Consider the following 27,466-nt stretch of genomic DNA (forward strand, 5'->3'; position numbering starts at 1 on the left):
AAAATTGTGACTTACTTCATGCTTAAGTTGTTGATAGGTCAAAAATGGTGACTTACTTCATACTTAAGTTGTTGATAGGTCAAAGATTGTGGCTTACTTTCACATATGATAGTTGTAAAGATTGCATTTACAACTCATATATAGCTAAGTTTCTTAAGCTTTAAGAAGCTAGTTGTAACCTCCTCTATCTAGTATAAATAGAAGTCTTGAGTTATAGAGTTGTAATCCCATGTTGGTGAGAGAAAACATAGAGAAAGAGAGAGAGGAGTTTAGAGAGAAAATAGAGATTTCTCCTAAAACTCAAATGTTTTTCCTTTGTTAGAGTGTATTTCCTCCTGTTATAAGAGAGAGAGTATTCTCAATTGTGCTCTCCTTATTGCAGAAGAGAAATTGTTGTAGCCTTTTGCTATAGTAAAATCCTTCTACAATTTGCCTATCATCTTGTGCTTCACTCATTTTTGTAGTTTCTACTTCAGTTGTAATTGGGTGCCCCATACCACAATGTCCCTAACAATCACAGCCGTATCAAACTTGCCCAAATTAATTATCTCAATAATCTCTACAAACCATTTGTTTTCTGCTTTATGGAAACTAAGGCAATAACATCATCTTTTTAGAATATTGTTAAACCTCTAGGCTAGGATAAAATAGGTGAAATTCCCACTATAGATATTTCTGGTGACATAATTTTTTTTTTTTTTTTAAGTGGTCTGACTGTCTAAATTGTGTGAATTGCAAAGGTCTGAGAGCTTGATTCGATGACGAAGTTTGAGCTTGATTCGATAATGGAGTCTGAGCCTGAGCAAGAGGATTGAAGTCTGAGCTTGATTCCATATACCCAGACTTGGAGCTTCGATGGTGGTGGTTAGCTGGGTTTGGAAGGTGAAGCAATTTGGGTTTGGAGCTTAGATCTGGGATTTGGAACTTCGATATTTTTTTTTTTTTTTTTTTTAGCCTTTTGGGCCCGAAAGCTAGAAAACCCGCCCTGAAAAAAAAATGTCCCGGCCCAACTCAATCACAAAAATGAAAAAAAAATATTATTTAGCCCGGCCCAAAATTTTCAGTCTGAGTCTGGGCTTTCGAAATTTTACACTAGTCGTGGTCGTACCCAGCCCTACTTGCCACTTTCACTTCCTTTTTCTATGTAAAAGGTTTGATATGGCTTAGGTTTGGATTATGTTTTGTTTGTCAAGAGAATCCATCTGTGACATAAGTTGTAATTGTTTTTTAGCAAAACAAGCTCTATCTAATACCAACTAGGGCGGATATAAGTGATGCTCAAATGTCAAGTTGTTCTTGATAAATTTCAAGAGGTTCCTTGATAATTCTAATTTTCTTTTCTTTTCTTTTTTTTGAATCAAAGGCATTTTATAAGATAAGCTGCTCAATTGAGCTTATTACAATCATGGTGGAGAACATCAAGTAAGCACGCTGGTGCTTGATACAACCAAACAGAAGCATGACTTGCTTCAAAACCTAGTGCAGCAAGTCGGTGCGCAACCCCATTGCAGCTTCGAGGAGTATGAATTAATTGAATTCCTTCGAGTTGGTGCCAGACCTGTTTTATATCATCAATGAGACCTCCATTAGCTAAGCAGCTGTGATCTGGACTCTGAATCTCTGTAATAGCTTCTGCACAATCACTTTGAAGAACCACATTTTTCTGCTGAAGGGAAAGTAGCAGATCCAGCCCTTCACGTATTGCTAACATTTCACACTGTTTTGGAGAAGCAGTATAAGGGATGGGACGTGCAAAGGCTGCTATAAATCGTCCTTGGCAGTCTCTAAGCACTCCCCCTATGCCACCGTGGTGTTGATCAGGAAGGAAAGCCGCGTCAACATTCAACGTAAGGCTTCCTTGTGCAGCAGGTCTCCATATATGCTTTCTGCTGCAACTTACTTGCTCTGTTGGGAATGGCATGGACCGCATCAAACTCTTCTAATTCTAATTTTCTTTTCAATCCTAAAGATTGCTGTTTAATCGGACTAAATAGAGAGAATACCAATAATCCGGATCCTTTCTCTCACTGTCCGACTAATTAATTTTTTTATTTTTAACTGTTTCCATTCATCCTGCAGTTCTTTTGTAGTTTCTTTGCAAATAGAAAGTAATTGTTTCTAGAAAGCAACAAAATTATGAATAAAAAATTTAATTGTTTACCTTCGAGTATAAAGGATGAATTCTAGTTGCAAAATACGGTGAATGCTAAAAGCCTAATGGAGAAAAATATCATAATTAGGCTGAAATGAAAATTAAAGTGGAAAATATTCATATAAGACTAGAAGTTGAATTGTAATTTTATTATAGGATCAAGAACACGCAAGCATGGTTCTGTCATTCACATACAGTGCTGAGTGTTGAGTTACAGTTGACCAAAGACTTGTTCACTGTCTACTAGCAGTGGAAACTATAAAGAGAAGTCAAATTAAATAGAGCCGTGCTTCTTCAAGGAGTATCAATTTCTATTGAAGGTAAAGACCTGCGAGGTTATGAACATGATGATGGATGAGTGGCTGACAGTTGACTCCCTTGGCCAACAGGCAACCTTGCATGCGTAATAAATGAAACTAATCCTCAGTGATCTGGTCTTCTTCTAGCTAGGAGGGATATGGCTGCCTGCAGTTTAGTTGGCCAATCAAGCTGCCTTAGAGCAAGTCCACCCGTTGGGAGTAAATGTCAAGGTCACTAGGTCGACCAGTCAAGAAACTGTTCACTGCCACTGGACATGAGTTTCCACCCGTTCTGTTTCTTGACCAGTCAGTTACTGTTCATTGATTTTTTTTTATATTGTAAAATTGAAATATATTTGAATTAAGAACTTATTAAAAATATTTAGAATTAAAGAATTTTTTAAATATATTTGAATTAAAAATGAAACAGAGAATTTATTACAATTTTTAGATTTTTTTAAATTAACTTTTCTTACCATTTATAGCTAGTTTTTCTCCTAAGAAAAAAAGCCCGTGTTTTAATTACATTTGCAAACATATTAATTGAATGCCATTGGATGAAGACTTTAATTAAAACCAACGGCCCAACATTGATTTCAAAGAAGAAGCCAATAGCACTGAGCCACGTGCTCTCCAACAACCCACTCTTTTAGCTGCATGCACGTCTCTCTCTTCACCAAACTTGCTGACATCACCCACAATAGGGACTGGGCCGAGCTAGCAACCGGGGAAGAATGGTCAAGAAATATGTCAAGCCCTTGGCTTTTTTCTTGGCTTCGGTCAAGAAAGTGAGGATTTTGCCCGGTCAAGAAGCTACCGGTGGAGCTGCGTTTTTCTCCTCCATGGTCACCACCTCAGCTTTTTCTAGTTGGTGACCGGTCAAGAAGCAACCGGTGTAGTTGCTCTTAGAGAGGTAGGAGTCGAGTGGTGCAAAGTCTCTTTTATTCAAATGTTTTCTTCATTAAAAAAATAAAATCTCTTTTGTAGATTAAGATACAAAAAAAAAATGTGTATTATGTGAAGCATGAAAAATAATGAGCACCAATGCACCATGCTAATAAATTACGTACAACAGAAGGTGGTTTCTAAATATTGTCCACTGGGCTTGAGTGTAGAGCTAGCCCATTAAAGTCCAAGCTTTGAAGTTGGAAAATTAGGATTACACGTAGAACAGATACAGCCCAATACAGCTATGTGGGTGGCAGAACTCCCCTAAACGACATAGGCTTAGTTTGTGATTGTTGTGCTGTGAGAAGAAGCACTTCCGAACTTGCTGTGAGAGGAAGCACTTCTGAACTTGCTGTGAAAAGAAGCAGCTGAGATGTTTGGTAAACTGTTTTTAAAAGTGCTGTGAGAATGAAAAGCAATTTTTAGGTGTTTGGTAAGTTGCAAGGCAAAAGTGCTTTGGCTGGGTATAATTACCAAAATGGTCATACATGCTAAGATATGCTACTAAAATACATAAGGGCTAAATACTGTTTACTCCCTGAACTTTCAAGGAAAAAACAGTTCAGTCCCTCGCCTTTTAATTTGACACGTTTACTCCTTGTTCTTTCAATTTTACACCCAATAGGTCCATTCCGTCACTCTCCATCCAAATCCTCCGTTAACTCCACATTTTTAAGGATAAAATTACTATAATACCCCTGACTTTCTCATTCTTTAATTTTTTTTTAATTGTTTTTATTCTCTCTTTTTTTCTTCTGTTCGACATCAGACCAGTATCTACCATATTGAACCCCAAACCTGACATTACTAATCCTTCTTCCAGCCATGGCATCACTAAATCACTCTCAGCCAAGCAGGAAATCCACTCGTAATTCGACCCAAAAATCAACCCCCTCATCACCCTGTAAAACCCAATATCAGACTATCAGTCTTCGATCAAAACTCATTGAAATCCCACAAGACCAAACTCTCTGCATTTCAAGCCATTTCCCCCTCTCTGGTGTTACACTTCACCTCCAAAACACACCCTTTTCACTCTCCCCCTTACTCTTAACCCAAATTCCCTATTCCCTATTCCCATTCCCATTCTCAACTACCAAATCCTCCCATAGCTCCTCCCCATTCCTCCTCTTAACCAGTTTCGGCTCCCCCACTTCCAGGAACCAGTGGATTCACCGAATCCTTCCTTGTGCCAACATGAACTTCAAATCATCCTATGATACGCATACTCAGGTAATCGAATACCAACTATACATATACACAATATCATCCAAAGCCTCCAAGGAAGAACCTAATTAACTAACCTTGATGCCAAACAACATCAGAACAGATGAAGTTGTCCCTTGACGAAGAACACAGTAGCTGGGAAAAATTCTCCCTTTGCTCACGTCTCCACAAATTCACCAATCTTTGTAACCGAAATGCAGTCATCATCTTAGAAATCAGAATTCGAGTTAGAATTGGCCGGAGAAGAGACAAAACCACCACTGAACATAGTGGCCACGGCTGTGGCCGTGTGCACCCAAAATGCAATTTCTCCAAAACATAATTGACTTCAAAAACTGATTATAGCCCGACATAGAGTACGACGAGAGGATTGTTTTCATAACTCATGCATCCAAAACCGCCATCGGAGTCGCCGGAAAAGGCATCTGAAAACCGAGAGCTTCTCTCATTTGATTTAACTCCTTCTTTCGTCCTTCGATTCGGAGAAACCAAATTCAATAAGCTGTAGGAGGCCGAGGACTTGGCTATAGCCACGAGGTAGTTGATCGCGACGTGGGTTAGGGTTTCGAGGGCGGAGATCTGGGCGACGGCGGTTCTGAATATGGCGGTGGAGAACTCCGACGGGGTTGGGTTTTCCGGTGTGGGAATTATGACTGGTTTTGGGGTTTTGCACTGTTGGGGTTTTTTGATTTTGGAGGCATGATGGTGGTGGAAGAGAGGGTTTGGAGAAGATAGATCAGGGTTCTTGTGATGAAGAGGCAATCTGGTCTGATGTCGAACAGAAGAAAAAAAGAGAGAATAAAAACAATTAAAAAAAATTAAAGAATGAGAAAGTCAGGGGTATTATAATAATTTTGTCCTTAAAAATGTGGAGTTAACGGAGGATTTGGATGGAGAGTGACAGAATGGACCTATTGGGTGTAAAATTGAAAGAACAAGGAGTAAACGTGTCAAATTAAAAGGCGAGGAACTGAACTGTTTTTTCCCTGAAAGTTCAGGGAGTAAACAGTATTTAGCCCAATACATAATTTTGTTTTTTGATTATGTAACCATACCAAATAAAAAAATTTCTCATGTATTATCCTTGTACCCTTGCTTGGACCGAATAAAAGATTTAATTTAAACCATTCAATATGCATATTATGTTTTACTATTACACAAAATAAGTCTAGAATATTTAGATTAATTTCCTTACGAAGTTACTTGAAATTTGCAACTAAAGGCTAAGTAGATGCATTCATTAGACTTTGTGCAACTGTATTTTTTAATACCTCCATTTCTTATAGTTTGACGCACACATGAGAAATGTTCATTCAACAGGTTTATAGTTTACTCTGCCTGGTAAAGAAAAATGCATCTTATAGTTTGACGCACACATGAGAAATGTTCATTCAACAGGTCTATTAGGCGAATCAGCTATAACGCAAATTCTTCACATCCCAAAGGAAGAAGGGAAGAAGTGAAAGCTTTTATACATTGATAAGTTGAAAATTTGAGATCTCACAATTGCAAGATAATACAATCAGAGAGTCATATACGAAAATCTAAAATCTAAACATCACCTCATAAAATTAGTAAGAAAGGAAAAGGAGTATTGTAAGACTACGAGGTGGTCTAAATAACATGAAAATTCAGCCAACATTATAAACTCTAGCAACTACTTTATAGAGCATATCCTCTTGGTACTGGTCGTCCATCGAATTAGTCATATGAAGCAAGAATCCTGGACATTGACCTGCAAATATCATCCATGAGAACACAACATACAAATAATTTCACTTTTTGAAGAGATATTCACTACTTTGATATTGGCGAATGTTAAGGAATCATGAAGACATGTTCTTACAACTACGACATATTCACTACTATGACATATGCAGACATGTTCTTACAACTATAGAATGTCTGATGCATCTAAGAGTGATCCCTAACTCAAAAACTTTAAAGATTACTTCTCAGGTAAATTCTGTTATAAATGCCTCATAATTGTGCGCAAACTGTAATGGGACAAATTCTTTACATACAAGTTTCCTATAACTACTCGATCAAGTCAGCCAAACTTTAGTGGATGTGTGGAAAAAAGTATGTTATCTATAAATGTCCATATATGTTAAGACAGAGGACCCAAGAGAACAAGTTGAGCCAAATATAAGCACTAAATCACCAATATGTTGGATTTGAAAGAATAAAATAAAGAAACAACTTTGGATTACAAAGAGATTAGTCCACATACCAGGTCATTATTGCATTTTTCCAGATCAAGAACCTTGATAGCTACTATCTCATTAAGTGGTACGCAGAGTGCTATGTACACACTAGCACTAACACCTTCACCCACTTCTTCATATAACTTGTACTCTTTTGCATCCAAAGGAAATCTTTTCTCTGATACTTGCTCCATGATTGGTTCTTATATCACACTGTTTAGACCCTCTTTACTTCTGGATTTCTCAAAGAAGACAAATAGAGTGAGCCCCAAAGAGATTAGCATCATACTAGAATGGGGCCTCTTCCAATTTGGTAGCATTTTCCCTTCGTTATTTGGTAGGGTTGCCAGATATCACAGTCCAAGTCACAGAGATTCTCAATTATTGGATCATAGTTGAATATAAGACTGTTGGGAACAATTGAAAACAATTGTTAACAAACAGCTCCGTTACAAACAGTATACAAACCCCAACAACGATTATAGATAATGCAGTGTAGATTATCGATACAACATACTGCTGCATTCAGTGATTGCAGTTGTCAAAGTAAAACAAGTAAAGAGCACATACCTGCACACACCCACATCAAAATAGAAGCAACCATAATAATTATTCATACTGATTCTTCTTTCATTGTTCCTGTTATAAGTGGCGGGTGCAAGTCGAACATCAAGAATATCATATACAATTGGTTCGACTTAAAGTAGATACAAATTTGGCCATCTTCAACCTTCTAGCTTCAATTCAAATGTGTCACTTGCTGGTAATTCCAATACCAACTAGAAAGGAACTAAGAATCCGAACTGCTCCATTGCAAAATCTGAAACTATGACAGCTTGTCGAGCACTCGAGCCTCTTGGCCACTGATCCCAACTCCTACATCAACCATTTGGATCATCAAAACATCATTAGCACCTAATAATATTATGAAAAATAGCTTCTAATGTAAGAGCAATCACACCAATAAAGATAACCATTAAAGGGAGAATACCCAACCAAACAAAGGAAGAAAAAAAAAAAAAAAAAAAAGACCGTGTAAAAGAGCATAGAATCAACACAGTATAAGCCAGAGAACAAAGCATTCAAGAACTTGTGCTGTAATTTTGCAAAAATTCAGACCAAAAGCCAAATTCCAAAAGAAAAAAAAGGCCAAATAAGAATTGCAAATACATATAATTGAATAAGAATGACCATCTGGCTCATCTTGTCTACAAGTGTGTGAAACCTGGAATGGAGGATGAGAGGCGTACAGCCGGCATGGTGATCCGTCGATAGTTGCAAGTAAGATCGAATGTCTGAGATCAGACTAAGCTATAAATCATTACGATCCAGATCAGAATCCCCCAAAAAGCGTCACCCATTGCTAAGGGAAGAGAAGAATTGGTGAGACGGTCACAGAGAAAAGGAGAGGATGTTGGCGAAGGAAGAGTGTGACAGAACAAAGGACCTGTCAATGTAAAAATCATAAAAGCACGAGGAAAATCTGGGCAATTCATATGTTTCATTAAGTCTTCCGCGTTCTTAACTTGATTCCCGCAGAAGCAAAAATCAAAAGCTGCTATTTGCTTCCATATTTCCGCGGTTTAGAGAATCGCTTCTGGCCAAAAGCTGAGTTTCCCTCCTCTATACAAATTAAGAGCATCGAAAGTTAACAACAAGGTAATGAAAAGAGTCTCAGTGATCCCGTCACATAATTGATCTGGTGTGACTCTCCACTAATATAAGCACACATAGGGCAAAAAGCACCTCCTCTAACACTATTGAGTATCGGCAAAAGCTTGAAGGCTCTATTGCCATAACTTGTAACACTAACACATATCACTATTCACCTGAACTCAAACACATAAGATGCACATTGGCTTTATCGACATACAAAAATACCAACATGTCACCAATAGGGTTACCAACCTTCGCCTGTCAACACCTTATCTATCTTCCATTAATAGACCAAATAATATTTTTCCTATAGTTGTGCCTTGGTGGTTGGGAATGATACAAAAATTTAAGATTCTTTTGTGCATTCTCCATCCAAAATCAATAACATGTGTTTTCACCACCATGTAGTTGACATTTTAACCAAACCAATGTCAATATATCAATTGTGAGACAGACTATGTGATTGCATAATTCTAACTTCAACCTCTCTTTTTTCATCATACATTTCCAAAAGCTTCCTCACAATTACACGCCTGAATGAAATTTTAAAGAGTGATTCTAGTTGGACCTCCAAATTTGATATTTGGACCTCTTATATTAAACCTCTAATTCATTTTTTTGAATACTTAAAAAGCTAAGTACACCTCCTTAATTTTACCAAAACACCCTTGAACAATTAAATCTATATTTTCAACAATTTGTTTTTTTTTTTTAATCTCTTATCAATTCAACCAAGAAAAATTTTGTGAGGGGAGCTGCTTACATTTTTTGTGTACTTTCAGGGACGGAACCAGAAAGTGATTCTTGGAGAGGCCGAACAACTAGACAATTATAAATATTTTTCTTTTAATCCGTATCATAGGCTTTTTTTTTTTTTTTTTTGCAATATGGATGATTGTAAAAAAGACTTTTGGTCCTTTAAAAAAAAAGACTTTTGGTTCTCAAATAATTTAGTAATAGCTACACCAAAATATTTGTTAAAGGAAAATCCAAATCAAATTTTTTTGATTTACTTTTGTATTAAATGATAATGCCATATATATAAATTAATTATTTATATTTAATTATTTTAGGTAAATTATAAAGTTATATAAGGAAATTCCAAAAAAGTTTGAATGTTATATTAATGCGATTGTCCAAAAGAAAATTGAATGTTATATTAATGAGGGAGGTAAGAATAGTATTTGATTTTTTTTTCTCTCTCTTTGTCCTTATTTGTCTTTTCATATGAGTTGACAAAGTCTCTATTGATAATTGAAAAAAGATGGAGGTCCAAATATCAAATTTAGAGGTCCAACTAGAACCACCCAATTTTAAATGGAATGGCAACTAGGGTGGCTCGTGGGGCTAAAACAGTAAATGCAGTTCTATGAATGTGAATATACGTTTGCGCCCATGATCCCCTGGTCAGCTACTGACCATGGATCATTTGGTCAGTCACCGTCCGATTGAAATCGGACGGCTGACAGATAAGTGATGAAATCTGAGATGAGTTCTGTCAGCCGTCCGATTTCAATCGAATGGTGACTGACCAAATGATCCCTGGTCAGTGACTGACCAGGGGAACGGGACTCTATAGGTTTGTAGCTCATATGGGTTACAATATTTATGTGCCTAAACATAAATGTTGTATCTTTATTACTTAACAAAATGTAGATGTGGACATATGTTTTTGTACCAAAAAAAAAAATGTAGATGTGGACAGGAAGAGATCTAGCAAAGAGATTCTTACGTAGGGCAAACGTACCACGTGGCTGGTAGGGCAGCCCAATCAATGAACATGCAAATGGTGTTTTAGGTATTTCATTTTAATAATTAAGGATAAATTCGGAACACGCTTAAAATTTTCTAAGTTTTGATTGGGCTGCCTCACCTGCACGTGGTACGTTTGCTCTACGTAAGAATCTCTCGATCTAGCATGTGAAGAAGGATGAGATATCACATGGTAAAGGTGTCTTTTTAAATTCATCTTTCTCTATGTGACTAAATGATAGTTCATCGCTATAGAAGGATCGGATGTGCCATCACTAGTGAAAACTTGTTGTCCCTCTTCTAGATTAGTCCTACCAGGATACAGGTTGCATACTTTCTCTATGTGCCTCTTAAGTGTACTAGTGCCATTGAAAGAAGAATCACATGCTAAATCATTGGTGCCAACCTTGTTCGGATTTCATGCCCAACCTTCATCTGCTTTTTATCAATTACTTCAAAAACTGACTTCTTGAACTTGTCAAAGTGATCCCAGACCCATGACCTTGCTGTTGCCTTTAGCGGCTTCACCGGTGTCTTTTCTGCTCTCTCTCTCTCTCTCTCTCATCGTTGATCTTGGAGGAAGAGAAGATATAGGTTAACTAGGTTGAGCTTCTTCTTCTCCAATAGCTAGCACAATTTCCCGCCCATTGCTGTCAATCCTGTCATCAATAGCCATAGGTACACCAACTCGGAGAAATTGAGAGAGATTGAGAATCGGGGATGGTGAGAGATCAAGAGATCGAGAGATTGAGAGAGTTGAGGAATGAACTGAAATTTGAGAAAGATTTTTTCGAATGGGATAAGTGAAATGGGAATGGGATGAATGATGAATCCAATAATTGGGAATGATGGAAAGGGATGATTGTTTTCCGAATGAAATTAGAATTTGGTCTCCCTGTCGAAGGGATGATTCATCCCAGAATTGGGATTCGAATAAATACGGGGTATATTAGGGTGAGAAATTAGTTATGGTCAGATGTATATTAGACTTGTTCAAACGCCCTATAAACGAATGACACCTATCAAGTTGACCTACTTAAATTTTTTTTTTTTTCGCAAATCTAAGGAAACATTTGGTTCGGGTTCAAATGAAAAACACCAAATTATTTTGAAAAACCGGACCGAGCAGTTTGGTCTTGACCCATTTTCTAATTTTTCAGGTCCAAACGCCCGGCCCTACATTCAAACAAACCCATTTCTATATGAGAAATTAGTTGCGGCCACCCTACGAGGGGGAGTTACTAATGACGACCACTAAAATGAGGACACTTCATGAGAACTTTCTAATCAACCGTTAGATGTTTAGATATTTATGTGTAGATCATTTATGAAATTTTTCAACCATGTTGAAAATCGTTAAAGCATTTATGAAATTACGATTATTTATGAACATGAACGGTTCACATTTGACAGATTTGGTTTATCCATTGATTTAATGTAGTTCGGTACTTTAACGAATTTTCAGAAGTAATCTACTCATGTATACAGTTGATTTGCGGTAGTATAATCGAAAAGTGAGTCTCCCAAACCGTTTATTAGAAAATCCTCATGAAATCCTCCATTTTAGTGATCATCAATAATAGAAGCTCTCTCCACTTTACAAAATCTAAGTAAAGTAGTAAACCCATATTTTATTTTCTTCCAAAAATTAAATAGGAAGGCAGCTCACAGAAAAGATATAAACGGCTTAAAAAAAATTTCAAAAGCAAGTCGCTTTTATATGGCTAGTTCGCTATATTCACTATTCAATGTCATTCGCCCCTTACCGCTGGTTCATTCAAAGATATTCGGTTTGTTTCTTCACAAACTCGAACGCGAGCGGCCGCCGGTCACAATTTCTGGTATCGACTCCGGCGACGATTCAGGTTCCATCCTTCCTTCTATTGCCCGGTCTCAAATTACAACTCTTTAGCTACCAATTGGTATTATGGGTTTCCCGCCACCGTGAACTTGATCAGGAACAATTGAATTGAATATTAAGTTAGATTTTGGATTTGTGTTCTGTCTGCTTAAGATGCTTTCTGCGAGGAAATTCAGCCACGGGAGAGCTTCAGTTTGCCCTTGTGTTTTATATGTTGTACAAGCATCGTATGCTAGTTTAAGTTTAGCTGGGTTGTTTGAATCTCAGGTTCGAGCTTATTCAAATGTTGTGTATGTTTCTGGCTCTGTTACTTCTTATTGTTTGGCCAAGCCCATTGTGCAAGATTGTATTTTGGGATTACCCAAAAAGTCTATATCTGAAGTCGGTTCATTTTCGACTATGGCTGGAACAATCTTGGTCCAGGCTCGAGACCCGGCTAAGTTAAATGTGGAGATACAAAATGCAGTTGATGAGCATAGACTAAATGATGCGTGGAAGTTTTATGAGCAGTATATGCAGATGGATGGGTTTCCTAGGAAATCTGTTGTTAATAAGCTTTTAGCGGGTTTTGTAGAAAGCTCTGATGTTCAGTGGCTTGAGAAGGCTTATGGGTTGGTGGAGCAGGCTATTGGGGAAAGCAAACAGAACTTGTTGGAGAGAAACACGCTGATTTATGTTTCTTTTGGTCTTGCGAGAGCTGGGTTACCAGTTCCTGCGTCGACTGTTTTGAGAAGAATGGTAGAAATGGAAGAATACCCTCCTGTTGCGGCTTGGTCTGCTGTCTTGGCCTACATGTCCCAAACAGCTCAAGGGGCTTATGTTGCTGCTGAGTTGATTCTTGAGATAGGTTACTTGTTCCAAGATCACAGGATCGACCCACGTAAGAAGTGTAATGCACCTCTGATTGCTATGAAGCCTAATACTACTGCTTTCAACATTGCTTTGGCTGGTTGTCTCTTGTTTGGAACAACTAAGAAAGCAGAGCAGCTCCTTGACATGTTGCCTCGAGTTGGTATCAAAACGGATGCTAACTTATTGATATTAATGGCACAAATATACGAGAGAAATGGACGGAGAGATGAGCTTAGAAAACTTCAAAGATACGTAGATGAAGCCCATAACCTAAGTGATGTCCATTTTCGCCAGTTCTACAATTGCTTGCTGGCATGCCATTTGAAATTCGGGGATTTAGACGCTGCATCTAACATGGTTTTGGAAATGCTGCGGAAAGCCAAAGAAGCAAGAGGTTCTCTTGCTGTAGCAACGCTGGTATTCGATGCTGCTGGAAGGGGAAACAAATTCCCTCATGGAGTTAATTCTGGATCCTGGCTTTCAAGCCATGGAGAATCATCTGCTTATGGAGACAATAGGTTACCCGGTAATCTTGTATTATCTTATGAAGAGTTTTCTAGGGATAGAAATTTCTTGAGACTTGAGGGTGAGGCTAAGGAAGTGCTGGGTGCATTGTTAGCTAAATTGCAGAGCCAAGTTGAATTGGTAACAACTGACCGTGGTATCCTCCAGCCAACTGAAAAAATATTTGCGAAATTAGTCAAGGCCTTTCTGGAAGCAGACAAAACCAAGGATTTGGCTGCCTTTCTTATAAAGGCAGATAAAGAAGATTCCCCAGCTTCCAATGATGATTCAGCCTTGGTTCATGTCATTAATTCATGCATATCTCTTGAATGGTTAGACAAGGCACATGACCTTCTTGATGAAATGTGCTTGGCTGGTGTAAGAACTGGTTCTTCTGTATACGCCGCTCTTTTAAAAGCATATTGTGAAGCAAACCAAGCAGGAAATGCAGCATCACTATTAAGAGATGCTCGTAAGGCTGGTATCCAGCTAGATGCAAGCAGTTATGAGGCACTGATCCGATCGAAGGTGCTTCAAAATGATACACAGGGAGCTCTTCATTTCTACGCAGAGATGAAAGAGGCTAAGATTCCAAAAGCCGGTCATCAGGAGTTTGAGAGGTTGGTGAAGGAATGTGCAGAGGGTTGTGAACCGAGGTTGATGGTAAAGCTGTTGCAGGAAATAAAGGAAGCGCAGGTGACGTTGGATTCTGCGGTTCATGACTGGAACAATGTAATCCACTTTTTCTGCAGGAAGAGATTGATGCAAGATGCTGAGAAGGCTCTGAAAAAGATGAGAAGTCTGGGGCATGCCCCAAATGCTCAAACTTTCCATTCTATGGTTACTGGGTATGCTGCTGTAGGAGGAAAGTATATAGAGGTAACAGAGCTGTGGGGAGAGATGAAGTCTCTAGCATATAACACCTCAATGAAATTTGATCAGGAACTCCTGGATTCTGTTCTTTACACTTTCGTTAGGGGTGGGTTTTTCAGTAGAGCAAATGAAGTATTGGACATGATGGAGAAAGCGAAGATGTTCATTGACAAGTACAAGTACAGAACACTCTTCTTGAAGTACCATAAAACACTTCACAAAGGCAAAGCTCCCAAATTCCAGACAGAATCCCAACATAAAAAGAGAGAAGCAGCATTAGCATTTAAGAACTGGATAGGAGTGTGCTGAGTGAACTGTCTTTGTATTATCTGCTTCATGCATTCCATTCCGTGGCTTGAATCCGAGGAACTTGATGCTAAAAAAATCTGGGAAAGAGGATGTTGATCGACCGTTCTAGCCCATTATCTTGATGTAGTAGTAATACAGAGATTTACTTGGTTTATGAGGCAAGTATACTAATTTTCAGAAGCAGGTCTATGGTTGTGACCGGGACTGATCTCGGAATTGTTGTGCTGCAGATATCAAAATATATAGAAGTTTGTTATGGGCCAAAAATGGTGTAATTCAGATGAAGGAAATAATTGCCACCAACAATTTAGAGCATCTGAGAGCTTGAGATGATGCAATCTGATAATAGAGGTAAAATATTCCGTATTCTCATATCGACCTTGAATTCTTATAATGTGAAATTGTGAATGTCTTGGTTTTTTGTCAGAAGAGACCGCTGATTATAGAAAGAACAGCATAAAAACAGATGACTATGAGTAAGTTGCTCCACATGGGGATTCTTTCAGTACGCAATTGTGTTTGATCAGTAATAAATCAAACCCAACTTAAATTTCTGGGGAAAGGTATGGACTGTGTTTTGACTTGTTGGTACCTGAAGGATGGCATCGTTTGTACCATGTCAACTCAAAAACATTTTGTTTCATTTGAGGGTTGATACACAAGCTACCAAAACAGCAACATAGTTGCAGACTATTTCAACGTTATTTCATGTATTTTCTATTTGAGCATCGGTGCCACATTTAGGACGATGTATTCCGGTCTAAGCACGCATATAAGTCAATCTGTAGAGGCAATTTAAACAACCCCCAACCGCCCTTCAAAACAAAAAAGCTTTTCTGGACTGGTTACCGCAACCCTCACCCACCATGACAGCACCATCATCTCTATTATACTTAAAGTAGATATTGTTCCCTATTTTTAGCTTCTTTTCCCTCTGACGACGTATTTTAAGCACATCAGCAGCCAGATGAAATTAAGAGAGAAAGCAAAAGGAATACAAGCACGATCATGATGAATTTAAGAGACTTAAGGGCCAAAGAAGCGCAAAAAAACAAAACTACAACCTTTTTCTTCTTAAATCCGATGATGAAATTGAAAAGCCCCTAGTGTGCCAACTTGGGATTGAACATTTGGTGCAGGCTCAGTACACATCATGATTCATTCCGAGTTCAACTTGAAAAGATATTATGCAGAAACCTGGTTCTAGAGATGTTTTGAAGTGTCAATTGTAACTCATCAAACTGATATCATGAATTTAAAGAATCAAATCAACACATCAAATCATCATACGGCTCATCAGGCAAGTGATCAACATGAATATGAGACTCAAAAGGCTGATATTACTTGGTCTAAAAATAAAAAAGACTAGTATTACTTGGTTGAGCACTGCTGTACAAAATCTCAATTCAGCTCTAGGCCTTGGTGAGTTTGACTTGTAAATATCAATCAGCATTCCAAATTCTCCCATTAACAAAACTATATATTGGACATTCAAGGCAAGGGGTATTCAAGGCTTCCATAACTTCATTGTGCAGTCTTCACCAAATGTGGCCAGAAGATTCCTGTGAGGATGATGAGCGAGACCTATAACATCCTTTTCATGGATCTGCAAATGACATGAAAAATCAATTCAAACTCACGACATTAATTTATGAATTTCAAGTTTAAATCATATCAGCATCTTTGACGAAGAAAGTAATCAAAAGTATTTCTGGACCCATAAAAAGAACGCCTTTAAACAGTGCAATGACTGCAACCCAAGTCATCCACACAGAAAACATGGTGTTACCAGCACCAGCAGTAATACGCTGTCGCAAGTGTTGCAAGCATCCTATATCACTCTAACCTAACAGCCATGCGTGAACAGAGATTTTTCATTTGATATCTGTTATGTGATAAACAGATCTAACAAACAAGTACAAAGAGATATGTACGCTAACAACTATGTCAGCCAGCACATAAAGATACCATCAAATACTATCTCGGTGAGCCCTAAAGATCCCTCAAAGAATTTCATCAACCAAGTCAATGTAGATCAGCTTGTGATGGACTTTCTAGCCTAGAACTGTCAGCCCTATCTATCAAACTAGAGAATGACCAAACATTATTTATGGCGACTCATGATTAATCAAGCAAATGTAATCTGTTGAGATTTCCTTTACACATATGGAGCTTAATAATTATATACATTTATACGCATGTCAAGCAGCCAGCACAAAATAAGACATTTTCAATCAGTGAAGAAGGAAAAAAAAAAGGAAGTTGAAGGAAAAGTTAAAGGCAAAGGAAACGGATGGAGCTAAGAAGATCCTGGCCTCAAACAAGTTTGGAAAATGCCAATAACTCAACCAAGTAAACATTATAACACATACTGTCGGGTATCTTCTAATCATATTCTCAACTTAGAGTGATCGGGACATTATCCAAAATTGTAAACATTTTAATGATTGTTCTGATTGAAGATGCATGAAATAAGTAAAGCAATCTGATGCCCTGGTTGAATACAACTTATTCTCCATTAAGAAGACATACCTTCATTAAATGCTCTAACTTTCCAGATTGGTAACTGAAACAATACAGATTCCTGCATATGCAACAGATATGGCATCAGATTATGATCAGAAGAACAGAAACATGTTGCAGCAACAACATATTTGTAGTGCAACGGTTTCAAGAAACAATATACAGTGGACATGATACTGTAGTAATAACAGACAACTCAAACGGATCCATTAGATACTATTTTTAGGATGCCAAATTTCCAGAGCATGAATGAATCCAAAAACACTAAGAAATAGAGAAACTGGGCCTCTTGAAGTTATGGAAAACACTCGTGTAATAACCTAAATATGTCATTTTTCAAGTCATAGCAGATAAAGACATGCATAGATAATTACATAGATGTATATAACAATGTGAAATAAGAGCATGATAACTCTAGTTAAAGAATATATGGATATTACCTGTCTTCACCAACACAGTAAATCCATTCCCCTTTTGGTGACACACATGCAGCCATAAAATCTCCACCTTCTCTTTTACCAGATGAAAAGCTCTTCACAACCTAAACAATATAATCAGAAACAAGTCTCATAAAGTTACTCAAACTCAACAGGTATATTATGACTGCAAAGGTCATAGCCAGTCACTAGTAACAATGTTTAACCACTTTTCTTTTGTAACATTTGCATGACACTCAATCAAGCCATTGGACCGTATCAGGTGATAAAGTATCCTGAAAGTGCTGATTCCATTACATTTATATGTATATACTAGTAAATCTGTTGACATCCCTTATAGGGCCAACAAGATCATGATGGTAACTAAAAACACATGCAACAATTTAAAAATCAACTATGCAAGCTCAGATATCAGGTGATAGGCCGAACTTTCAATATTTGCTCCAATTTTCAGGACCAAAATCAATGGAAAAAGTTAAACAAAGATACCTGAAAATATGTTCTCTTGTATTTGGTGCAATAAATATAAACATATATTCATACCTGTCCTTGAAGTGTCATGATATATATCGATGAAGTCTTATTGCATACAACGATGTGATCATTGCTTTTTGGGAAAAGATGAACAGAATTCACCGAAGCATCACCTCCCTACCGGTCAACAAAGAATAAAAGCCATAGATTAGAGAAAAGCAAATGTTCAAGGCCCATTAGTTAGTTTCCTCTAGCTAGTAAATGCACAATATAAAAAAGTAAGAGCGCACCCTTAAAGGAGGAGGTGGTTTAAATGTCTGTAGACAGTCAGCAGTCTTCGAATCCCAGACCTGTAACACATGTTTTGTTATGCCTCAAGAAATTAAAAGGTTGCATTCTACAACAGGACCCATCAGTTAAAGATCTTACCTTGACTGTGCAATCACTAGATGCAGTAATTACGCGGGCACCATCACTTGTAAAGATTGCATTATTAACATAAGATGAATGACCGCGAAATTCTTTCAACAGCTTCCCAGATTTTAAGCCATGGATCCTACGTAAGCCATATCAAACTTAACTTTAGTAGCATAACAGAAAAGCCACTGTAAAAGCATGCAACAACCATTTATACAAAGCTTTAATGTGAAAGTCATTGTGCATGTGTCAGTGTGTCAGTGTGTCTGTGGGAGAGTGATGCATCTGGCAACCAATTAATTTACCCTTGTATAGCATAATTGTTATTTAACCAGTACACCTCACATGGATCTAGTTTTAATGAAACGCACAAAATCAGTCAAAAAGTTAACAAAACAAGAATGGTGATGGGAGAAAAGATTTGGGATATGAAAAAACTGCCATTCAAGCAAACATGTACATAAACAAATGAAAATATAGTTCAATGAAACCTTGCAGTGCTGTCAAATGATGTACTAAGTATTTGGCTTCCATCTCGAGAGAAGTTAACACTGGTGACACCCTTCGAATGTGCATGCTCAAGACGCCGCAAGCACTGACCAGTCCTAATACGCCAAACCTAGAAGAGGAAAAATTTAATCATACATGAAATTACACTGTAACATTTCCACATTGAATAAGAAGCGTTATAAATAGTAAGACATTTAAATCAACTGGAAAACACTAAGCATATATCTTCTGGATTGAAGTAAGGCCCAAAAGCATCAAATACATTGGGGATTATAAAAACTAGCAGTAGAAGCATATTTAGAAATCTTCACAAAAACACTCGTGAGATATCCTATATGAAACAAACCAACTTGTGTATATAAATGTTATATGTAGCAAAACTTGACCAAAGATAACCCTGCCAAATACTCATCAAATAAAGAAACAGAACATTTGCATGAAGTGAGCCACTCCCTACACAACACCCCATGCAAAAGAATAACCACAAAAAACCAAAACCAAAATTTACTTGTGATTTGCTATACCATGTATACAACATCCCATATGCAATAAGCACAGACACATGATCATAGCAAGAGGCAGATGAAGTCAACCAAAGTTGAGGGTTAATCATAATAGCAACCACTAAATCACTTGCCATAAAAGAAAAACAATAAAATATTGCCCTGTGTCCAAGAAACCAAAAGTAGAACATACTTTGATCTTGCCACATTGATCCCCAGATGCAAGCATCTCTGAATCTCTGCTAAAATCAGCACACAGGACTGGATCGTCATGGAGCATGAAAGCTTCCTGAAAAGTGATAACATGTCAAAAAAATGCAGAAGGCAGCATGTCATAATACAAGTTCAAACAAAACAGATTTAGGAATATTCCATTATGATCTCAGCAACACATTAGTGTGTTGAACCAACGACCTATTAAAGAATACCATAAGCTAAGTCAGGATGATTAGAATTCTCTACTATCCCTTTGGACATATATGTGTGCCAAAGCATTATTGTTACATTTGATGCCCGGTGAATGTTTAATTAGTAACTGCAAAGTTGAAATAACAAATTCATTTTACACCAACCAGATCAATTACGTTTTACAATTATTACTCTTTGGGCATGTTTGTTTCACAGGATTGTGTTACCCAGTCTTAATTTCTTTAACAGTCCTGCACTCCTCAAGCCTGGCATATGCTATGTAATGCCTTGACCCATGTTTGGTGCCAGCAGGACTATAATTAAAACCAAACACCATCAACACCACCAAACCTACAAAACCAGCGAAGCTCTAAATAGTGACCTGATCATAACTCCGCCGTCAGGCCACCTCCGGCCAGCGCACCAGTCGGGTTCGATCCGTCTTGTAGTCGCCGACGTGCCTCTAACCTCAGTTGGTCCGATTGGTGGGTATGGAGAGAGAATAGAATGCCAAAAGTCTCCGGCGGTTTGTTTACAAATTCCAGCGGCTCCGGCGACGTTTTGAGGTGCATGAGGTATGAAAGTTGATCTACTCTTCGTGTTCTACATGCTAGTTTACATGGTTTTCGAATTTGATTATGTTTTGGAAGAATTGGTTTCTGGGTGTTTCAGCCATCATCGGGTAGAACTGTCTGTGGTGGTGGTTTTGGGTTTCTTTAGGCTAATTTTGATTCAATTATGAATGTTGGGACTAGGAATGAGGTCTGTTTGTGCTTAATTTCAGAATGGTGAAAGTTCTGGAGAAGGCAAGCAGCATGAGATTGATTCAATTGCTGTGTTCTTCATTAAGGTAGTCAGGTTTGAAGAGGTAAAAATAATCGATGAACTGAAGCAAAGTGTAGAGTGAGAATGAGGCTTCCACAATCCCATGAATTTTGGTGTCTCTATGGTAGAAGGTGTTGGGGGGTTTTTGGGACTCGAGTCTCATTTAATATAGTCTTTGTTGTTGCCAAACATGGGAGAGCTTATCTTCCACTAGATAAGCATGTCCAATCCTGTCCAATCCTCCCTACCAAACGCCCCTTTTATCTCTTCTCACAGTTGATAGCACAATACTAAATACAGAAAGTCAGAGAACTACTGTTGGGAATCTATATACAAACAACAGGCCCATTAATAAGATTCAAATTCTTCTCTTAGAAAACATTACATTTCTTATGTGTGATGCGAATGACTAGAGATTGTCTACAAAAGGGGTTTGATCAACAGATAAAATATAAAAATCACACGGTAAGTTATTTAGTAATGTAAAACTCACTAGATTTAAACTTTACGCAAATGACGGTTGCTGCCATAATTCTATCTGTTTGACCTCGACATATTTGTTTTTCAGAAAAATAAAAAATAAAAAAGGGCCAAACTGAAGCTTTGCTTTGGCTCAATGAGTTTCAATTTTGGAATTATGAAAAGATCTCATAAAATCACAGGTTTCAATTGTGAACCAAACCCCTTAAGCTCAAACAGAAACAGCTTTGTACTGCTCTGTAAATTTGCAACAAGAAAAGAGCATGCATGCATATACATATATATATATATATAATCAAATGTAGTATGAAACACTGTGATGAATAGACTTCGGAAAGAAATAAGTGCTTACATCAGCCTGGTATTGAAGATCCTTCTTGAGTTTCCCACTTATGTAATCCCATACCTGGTAGTGACACGGTCAGAGAATGGCAATGCCTTCAAATCTCATCAAATAGTTTCATCAGGAACAAAAGACACTCAATGATACATACCTCGATAAATCCATCAAAAGATGTAGAGACAAGAAACTGGCCATCTGGTGAGAATCGAGCACATTCTGCATGACTTTTGGTCCCAAACTGCAAAAAAAAAATAATAATAAAAAATAAAAAAGGAAGGATTAACCATAGACTAAAACAAAATGTTATAACTATGATGAAAATTGTACAGATAAGAAATGGACCACAATTCCAAGTAAAAGAACAGAGAGGCTATATGATGCTCCACTTAACAAAATTAAAAATAAAAATGGGCAAAGATGCTACATTCTAAGACCAGGTGTGCTACATGCCTACATTGTGGCAACACTGATCTATCAAAACGAAGGTTTAACTGCTGCTGGACAACACCTCCTGAGCAGCAGTCTTTTGAGTAACTTGGATGGGAAGGAGTAGAAGGATCTTAACGACTATATTAGTGGGGGGTGGAGGACCTTCGGGAGTATTAAAATGAATACCATTCATATGTATCCTTACCTTAATTGTGTGTTGAAGAGTTGTTGGATACAAGTCATCCACATCCTGTTTCATGGCTGCCGTTCCCCTAAATAAGTCAAACTGTGTTCCTGGAGGAAGTAATCCTGAAAAAGAAAACAAAATTAACCACATAGAGAGAACTTACACAAAGTAAAACTGTGGAAACATTTTGATTTATGGAAAAAAAAAAAACAAAACAAAACAATTTCAGTAAATAGAAAGGACCTAACATATGTACATTGAACAAGCAGTCCAGTTGACAAGAAGCAGAGAAGCAAATCTAAAATGTAAAGTTCAAAGTCTGGCCAAAACAACAAAGGAACAACATGCACATCAAATTACAGTCAAAGAGACGAAGACATCCTAAGAGATAGAAGAAGCTTCCCGATCCAGAGTTTAAATAAAATACGAAAAACAATCTCAGCGACACCTAAAATCTAGGCTTGTCCCACAGGTAATTCCCGCTTCCACATTTTATCTTCAACTATTAAACTGTTTCTTTCTGACCAAACCACCTAGATAGCACCTTGGCCTTCACTAAAACCTCCAAAGATGCAACACTTCTCAAGAAATAAAAGATAACAAGAGGATGGCACCAGCCAACTAACTTTTATATCCCTAACCTTCACCCGCAGTACAGTTTAACTTACACTCAAAACAATCACTTCCAGAGCAGCATCTAACCAAACCACCAAGTCATTCTAAATAATTGATCCTTGTAAGCCCATTTGATATAACCACTGTGAAAGCCCTTCAAAAGCACCAACCTTACTCTCTTATCTCTGTAGCTTCTCTGGTGGTTTCGCAAAAGCAGACCTCCGTCTGTTTATATAAATCTATCTGTAGTATACCTCATTGATCCTCAAGCTTACTTGAGTACAGATCACTACAATAGTCCCCATACTTTACATACCTGTATAATCTATACCATTCATAACACCTCCTTGTCTACCAGGTTTATAGCATATTAACACCACCTGTGCCGCTAAAGTCTTTCAACCTCTTGCATCCCTAGGATTTCCTCCTTCCTGACCAAGCATGGCAAAAAGCATATCTCTGGTTTAACAATCCAATTTCCATCCTTGGGACTGTCTTGAGCCTCCCTGAACGTAAGTTTGATATATACCAACAGAAGTTGATTACTTCCATACTTGTTAAGAACTACCTCTATAGTTCTTTCAGAATCTGTGAATTGTAAGTTGTACCGCTTCGGTAACCTCGCCAGTAGAAAAACCTAAATCAAAATTCAGGGTGTAACTTCCCAACCTGTCCCTCTTTGGTAACTTTGGTCGTCCCACTTCATGAATCCACATAAACTTCCCTACAAACAATTTGTGTTCTATTACAAGACCCATAGGCAAGTACTTTTATCTCAGCTCATCTCATCCTGTCATGTCTCCAACAAAATTATATGGCTGAATTGTGTCTCATATGGACATTAGGTTTTTCAGTGACTATCCTTTTTTTTTTCAGGAGACAACTGGAATCCGTTGACTTAAATGAACCTAACTATGACAAATTAATCTTTCATCTTGATGCATATTTGATCCATCCACAAGATATGTTTTGCAGCAAACTATTAGAAGATGAGACTTGGCATGGCAAGATAGATGAAGCTACTTTTACAGCTAATGAAGGAACTATGCCCAAGAAATAAGCAAAGTACTGCAGATGTCACAGAGAGAGAGAGAGAGAGAGAGAGAGAGAGAATATGTAAAACATTTCAACTCAATTAATATTTGCAAGAACCATTAAACCAAATAACAAAGAAAGCAAAATAATACGTGAAAAAAGAAACCTTGGTGCTGCTGCCACTTTAGAGCCTGACCGATTAGAGCCATTAATCTTGAAGGTGGCACCACAGTAACTTCTGCAGCAAGTGCTGAGAAATGCAAAGAAAATAAAACAAATCAACAAAAACAGAAATTGCAGCAACAAAATAAATAAATAAAGCGTGTATTGTTGTTTGACCCTTTCCTATCTATCTTTTGTCAGATTTCAATATCTGATACCTCTGACTGTATCTCACACATAAAATTTCCATATCTGGGGCAACAGGTAGAATAAGAACAACAGAAGGAAAGAATAACATTCAATAACACGGAATCTTTATACTCATGCATGATGCCACTTTACAAAAGTACAAGTAACTTCAAGTTCATAGAAGCTCTTGAGGCTGCAAGCCTTCGAGCATGAGTCATGAAAGCAAGAGTGTAAGTTTCAACTGAGGGTTTTGATGAATATAAACAAAGCTTTACATCATTTTAATTTTTTTCCTGTTAGTTATGTACCCTATAGGTGTAATATTTCCTTCCAGATTAATAACTTACTGGAAATATTCCCAAGTACATCATTTTAATTTTCTTCCTGTTAGTTATGTACCCTACAGGTGTACTATTTCCTTCCAGATTAATAACTTACTGGAAATATTCCGAACTAAATCTTATGGCAGTGAGAAGAGACATAAAGTAAAACCTTGAGCAATTTGTGCACGCCGTTTCTCTTTTGTCGAATCTTGATAAGCCTGAAATAGAGAAGATAAACTTGATATCATTAATTCAACTAAAAGCAGAATATGCTCCAATAGTATATGTTTTTCTTTAGAATAGAGATGACCAATATAAAATCTTCAAATAGTGGACAAGAAATTCACAGCCAAGAAAACAAGAAATAATATGACCAAACACATTAATCTAGCAACAAAAACACAGCAATTACTCCACCACAAATACAAAGTCGTGCAAAATAGTTAACAAATAAATTTTTCATAAACCTCTGCTGGTTGTTCCACCTCAACCCATCAATAATTCTCAAAGAATCCCACTGCGCTCAATCTAAATAACCCAAAAATTATAACATCCAGAAAGAATTGGCTTTTCTGCCCTTCCACAAACTCTTGAACTGAATGTTCAACGACTCAAAACACCCCATTTTTTTGCTCCAAAAAGACTTTTTGAAACCACCAAACCAGGCAGTTGTTCTTTAAACAGCCAACAAACAAAAAGATGTCCAGTGCACCATTACTTAACCTTCAAATTATTGATCACAACAAAATCATTTTATTTCTTCTTCAGGTGACATGAGATGCATCATTAGTTTATCTTATCTTGGAGATTGCCAGCTCTATGAAAAGAAAAAATATAAAAACAAATCACAAGGACAATGACAAGATCAAATTTGGTGAAATACTTGGTTAACGTTTCTTGAAACAGTAGACAACTAACCCATTTCTCACATATTTGTTCTGTAAGTTAGATAGACAAGAAAACCGATACAAGATACCACCACAGAAGTCTCATAGATATAGATGAACAAAAGGGTTGAAACTCTTGTTTGCTATGACAAGTCTAAAATAACTCATGAATCCAATAATTAAACAAAGAACTTCCATACCTCATTTGGATCGAAATAAGTTCTGGCATGGAGATGCTCCAGTCGCAAGTATCTTTCTGGTTGTTCTTGCTTCATTACACCCATTACCTGAGTGTTTCTTAAAATAGAACGAGCAGTCTCTACTTCTCGAAGTTCAATCATTTCCAGTACAATCTACAGAATTTACAAGGAATAATCATGACTTGTGTAGCTGAAACTTAGCAACAAATATCTAACTTAATGTACTATCATGTAGAGAAAACTTTAAGTTCAGATACTACCATCAAGTAGAGAAAACTTGGGTTGAGATTCTACTAAACTCCTTAGCCCTATACACAATACTACACAAAAGCAAAATTTATTGTCCACTGGTTTAACAGATAGAACTCCCAACCGCCCCCCCCCCCCCCCCCAAAAAGAAAAATAAATAAATAAATCTACCTCCCGATTGAATCTTTTTAGTGTGCCTCCAATCAATGAATCTGTTTACTCGTCTTTCACGATCATAACTTGCCTCTGATTGACTCTCTCGTGCAGAGTGTCTTGAGGTAGAAATCTAAATGGCTATCTATAACTAGTCTTTCCACTCAATAAGCCTCAACTACATTCCTCACCTTATGCCTTATTGCGAGGAAGTTAAAACATTTTCTTGGACTAGTAAATCTACTTTTGTACTTCTACAATTAAAACTATTAGAAGTGTGTCTTTGCATATGCTATGTTCCTCACTTTTAGCCTAATCACAAGCATCCATCAAAAGTAAATACTTTCTTATCTCCTGGTATTTGAGCCCTGATCACTATCAACCCCGTAACCATCACTGTAATATCATACATCCTATCAAGGGTCAACTTCATTTTGGTATCCACAACACAACACACTTCAACCCGCTACGTAGATCAAAAAGCACAACATGATGGAAATGAGCACATAAGTTAAGCAACGTGCGAAACAAGTACATATACATAGCAGCAATGAGCTAATACAGAAACGCTACTTTCGCTATATCCGAAAATGAAAGGACTGATATTGGAATTGCAATATACAACTCTAAGGTCAAGTATCGCTACGCACCTGCTCATACAAATCCTCCAATTTATTCCTAGACAGCTTAAGCTGAGCCACTTGGGGCAAAACTGCGTCCCACCTTCCACTATTTATATCAGCTACAAACGTCTCCACACTATCAACAGTGTTCAGCGAAACCTGGCACTCGCCCTGTAATGTCTGAAACGTTTGGTGCAGAGAATTCTCTTTGCAAAATTGAAGCACAATCTTGATGACACTGAAACCACACAAAAACTAAAATCACCAACTGGAAGCTACTCGAACAAATTACGAACCACACTGCCACTTTTGGTTGCCGAGAAATTGAGAAAAGAGAAGTAGAATCACGACATTGAGCCCCGGAGAAGAGGAATTCATAATACGAAGACTCAAACAGAGGGCAATTGGAATCTGTGGAATAAGAATTTGAAGAGTAAGAAGCGAAATCGTGAAGTTGAGGCGAAAACATACTCTCGAGCTTCGATTTCCAAGGTAGACATCGTCTCTTTAACTGGGCTAGTCCGAGTTTGAATGAGAACAGAGAAGGAAAGGTAGGGAGATTAGGGTTTTACCGTAACGTATAGGGTCCTACCGACTCGCTGGGGAAAAAGCGAGGAATAAAATTTTATTTGGATACTTGGATCTCTTTAAAATTGATATTTGGATCTCTTCTTCTTTTTATTTTTTTTTTAGCAGTTTGAAATTCAACCTACTTTAAAAATTGTCTCTTAAATAGTTAAATGAGTGAGCGAGCCTTTAGACATTTCTATTTTTCTTAAATACTTGTATTTTTGTTAAGAAAAATAACATTAATAATGTGAACCAAAAAAAAATAACATTAATAACAAAAATTA

At 37.4% G+C, this 27,466-nt stretch overlaps 2 protein-coding genes and 1 long non-coding RNA gene across 6 annotated transcripts; 1 reads left to right on the plus strand and 2 right to left on the minus strand.

The window, feature by feature from the left end:
• Positions 1-6,084: 6,084 nt before the first annotated feature.
• Positions 6,085-9,823, minus strand: LOC133745952 (uncharacterized). 2 transcript variants are annotated; one of them, XR_009863872.1, is made up of 3 exons: positions 8,059-9,823; positions 6,860-7,709; positions 6,085-6,361 (listed from the first exon to the last, which is right to left on the minus strand). It is a non-coding gene; the product is annotated as an uncharacterized LOC133745952 (long non-coding RNA). The 2 variants fall into 2 exon arrangements; XR_009863873.1 differs by having other exon boundaries at positions 6,860-7,240; positions 7,404-9,819.
• A 2,136-nt stretch (positions 9,824-11,959) lies between these two features.
• Positions 11,960-15,391, plus strand: LOC133742736 (pentatricopeptide repeat-containing protein At1g03100, mitochondrial). Of its 3 annotated transcripts, none has more exons than XR_009862699.1 (2): positions 11,960-14,991; positions 15,068-15,391. XR_009862699.1 is itself a non-coding variant. In XM_062170408.1 (1 exon), exon 1 carries the CDS (start codon positions 12,256-12,258, stop codon positions 14,638-14,640), a length of 2,385 nt encoding a protein of 794 aa, XP_062026392.1. In that variant the 5' UTR covers positions 11,960-12,255; the 3' UTR covers positions 14,641-15,048. The 3 variants fall into 3 exon arrangements, 1 of the variants encoding a protein (XP_062026392.1); XR_009862700.1 differs by having other exon boundaries at positions 15,071-15,391; XM_062170408.1 differs by lacking the exon at positions 15,068-15,391 and having other exon boundaries at positions 11,960-15,048.
• Positions 15,392-15,866: 475 nt separating this feature from the next.
• Positions 15,867-27,242, minus strand: LOC133742737 (suppressor of mec-8 and unc-52 protein homolog 1). The gene is made up of 16 exons (XM_062170409.1): positions 27,084-27,242; positions 26,640-26,850; positions 25,588-25,740; positions 24,670-24,718; positions 23,993-24,076; positions 22,195-22,298; positions 21,712-21,798; positions 21,570-21,623; positions 19,698-19,793; positions 18,983-19,110; positions 18,504-18,630; positions 18,365-18,424; positions 18,144-18,251; positions 17,604-17,704; positions 17,173-17,224; positions 15,867-16,246 (listed from the first exon to the last, which is right to left on the minus strand). Exons 1-16 carry the CDS (start codon positions 27,110-27,112, stop codon positions 16,148-16,150), a joined length of 1,542 nt encoding a protein of 513 aa, XP_062026393.1. The 5' UTR covers positions 27,113-27,242; the 3' UTR covers positions 15,867-16,147.
• Positions 27,243-27,466: the final 224 nt, after the last annotated feature.

Source organism: Rosa rugosa, chromosome 4 (genome assembly GCF_958449725.1).
Source record: "Rosa rugosa chromosome 4, drRosRugo1.1, whole genome shotgun sequence".
NCBI lineage: Eukaryota > Viridiplantae > Streptophyta > Magnoliopsida > Rosales > Rosaceae > Rosa > Rosa rugosa.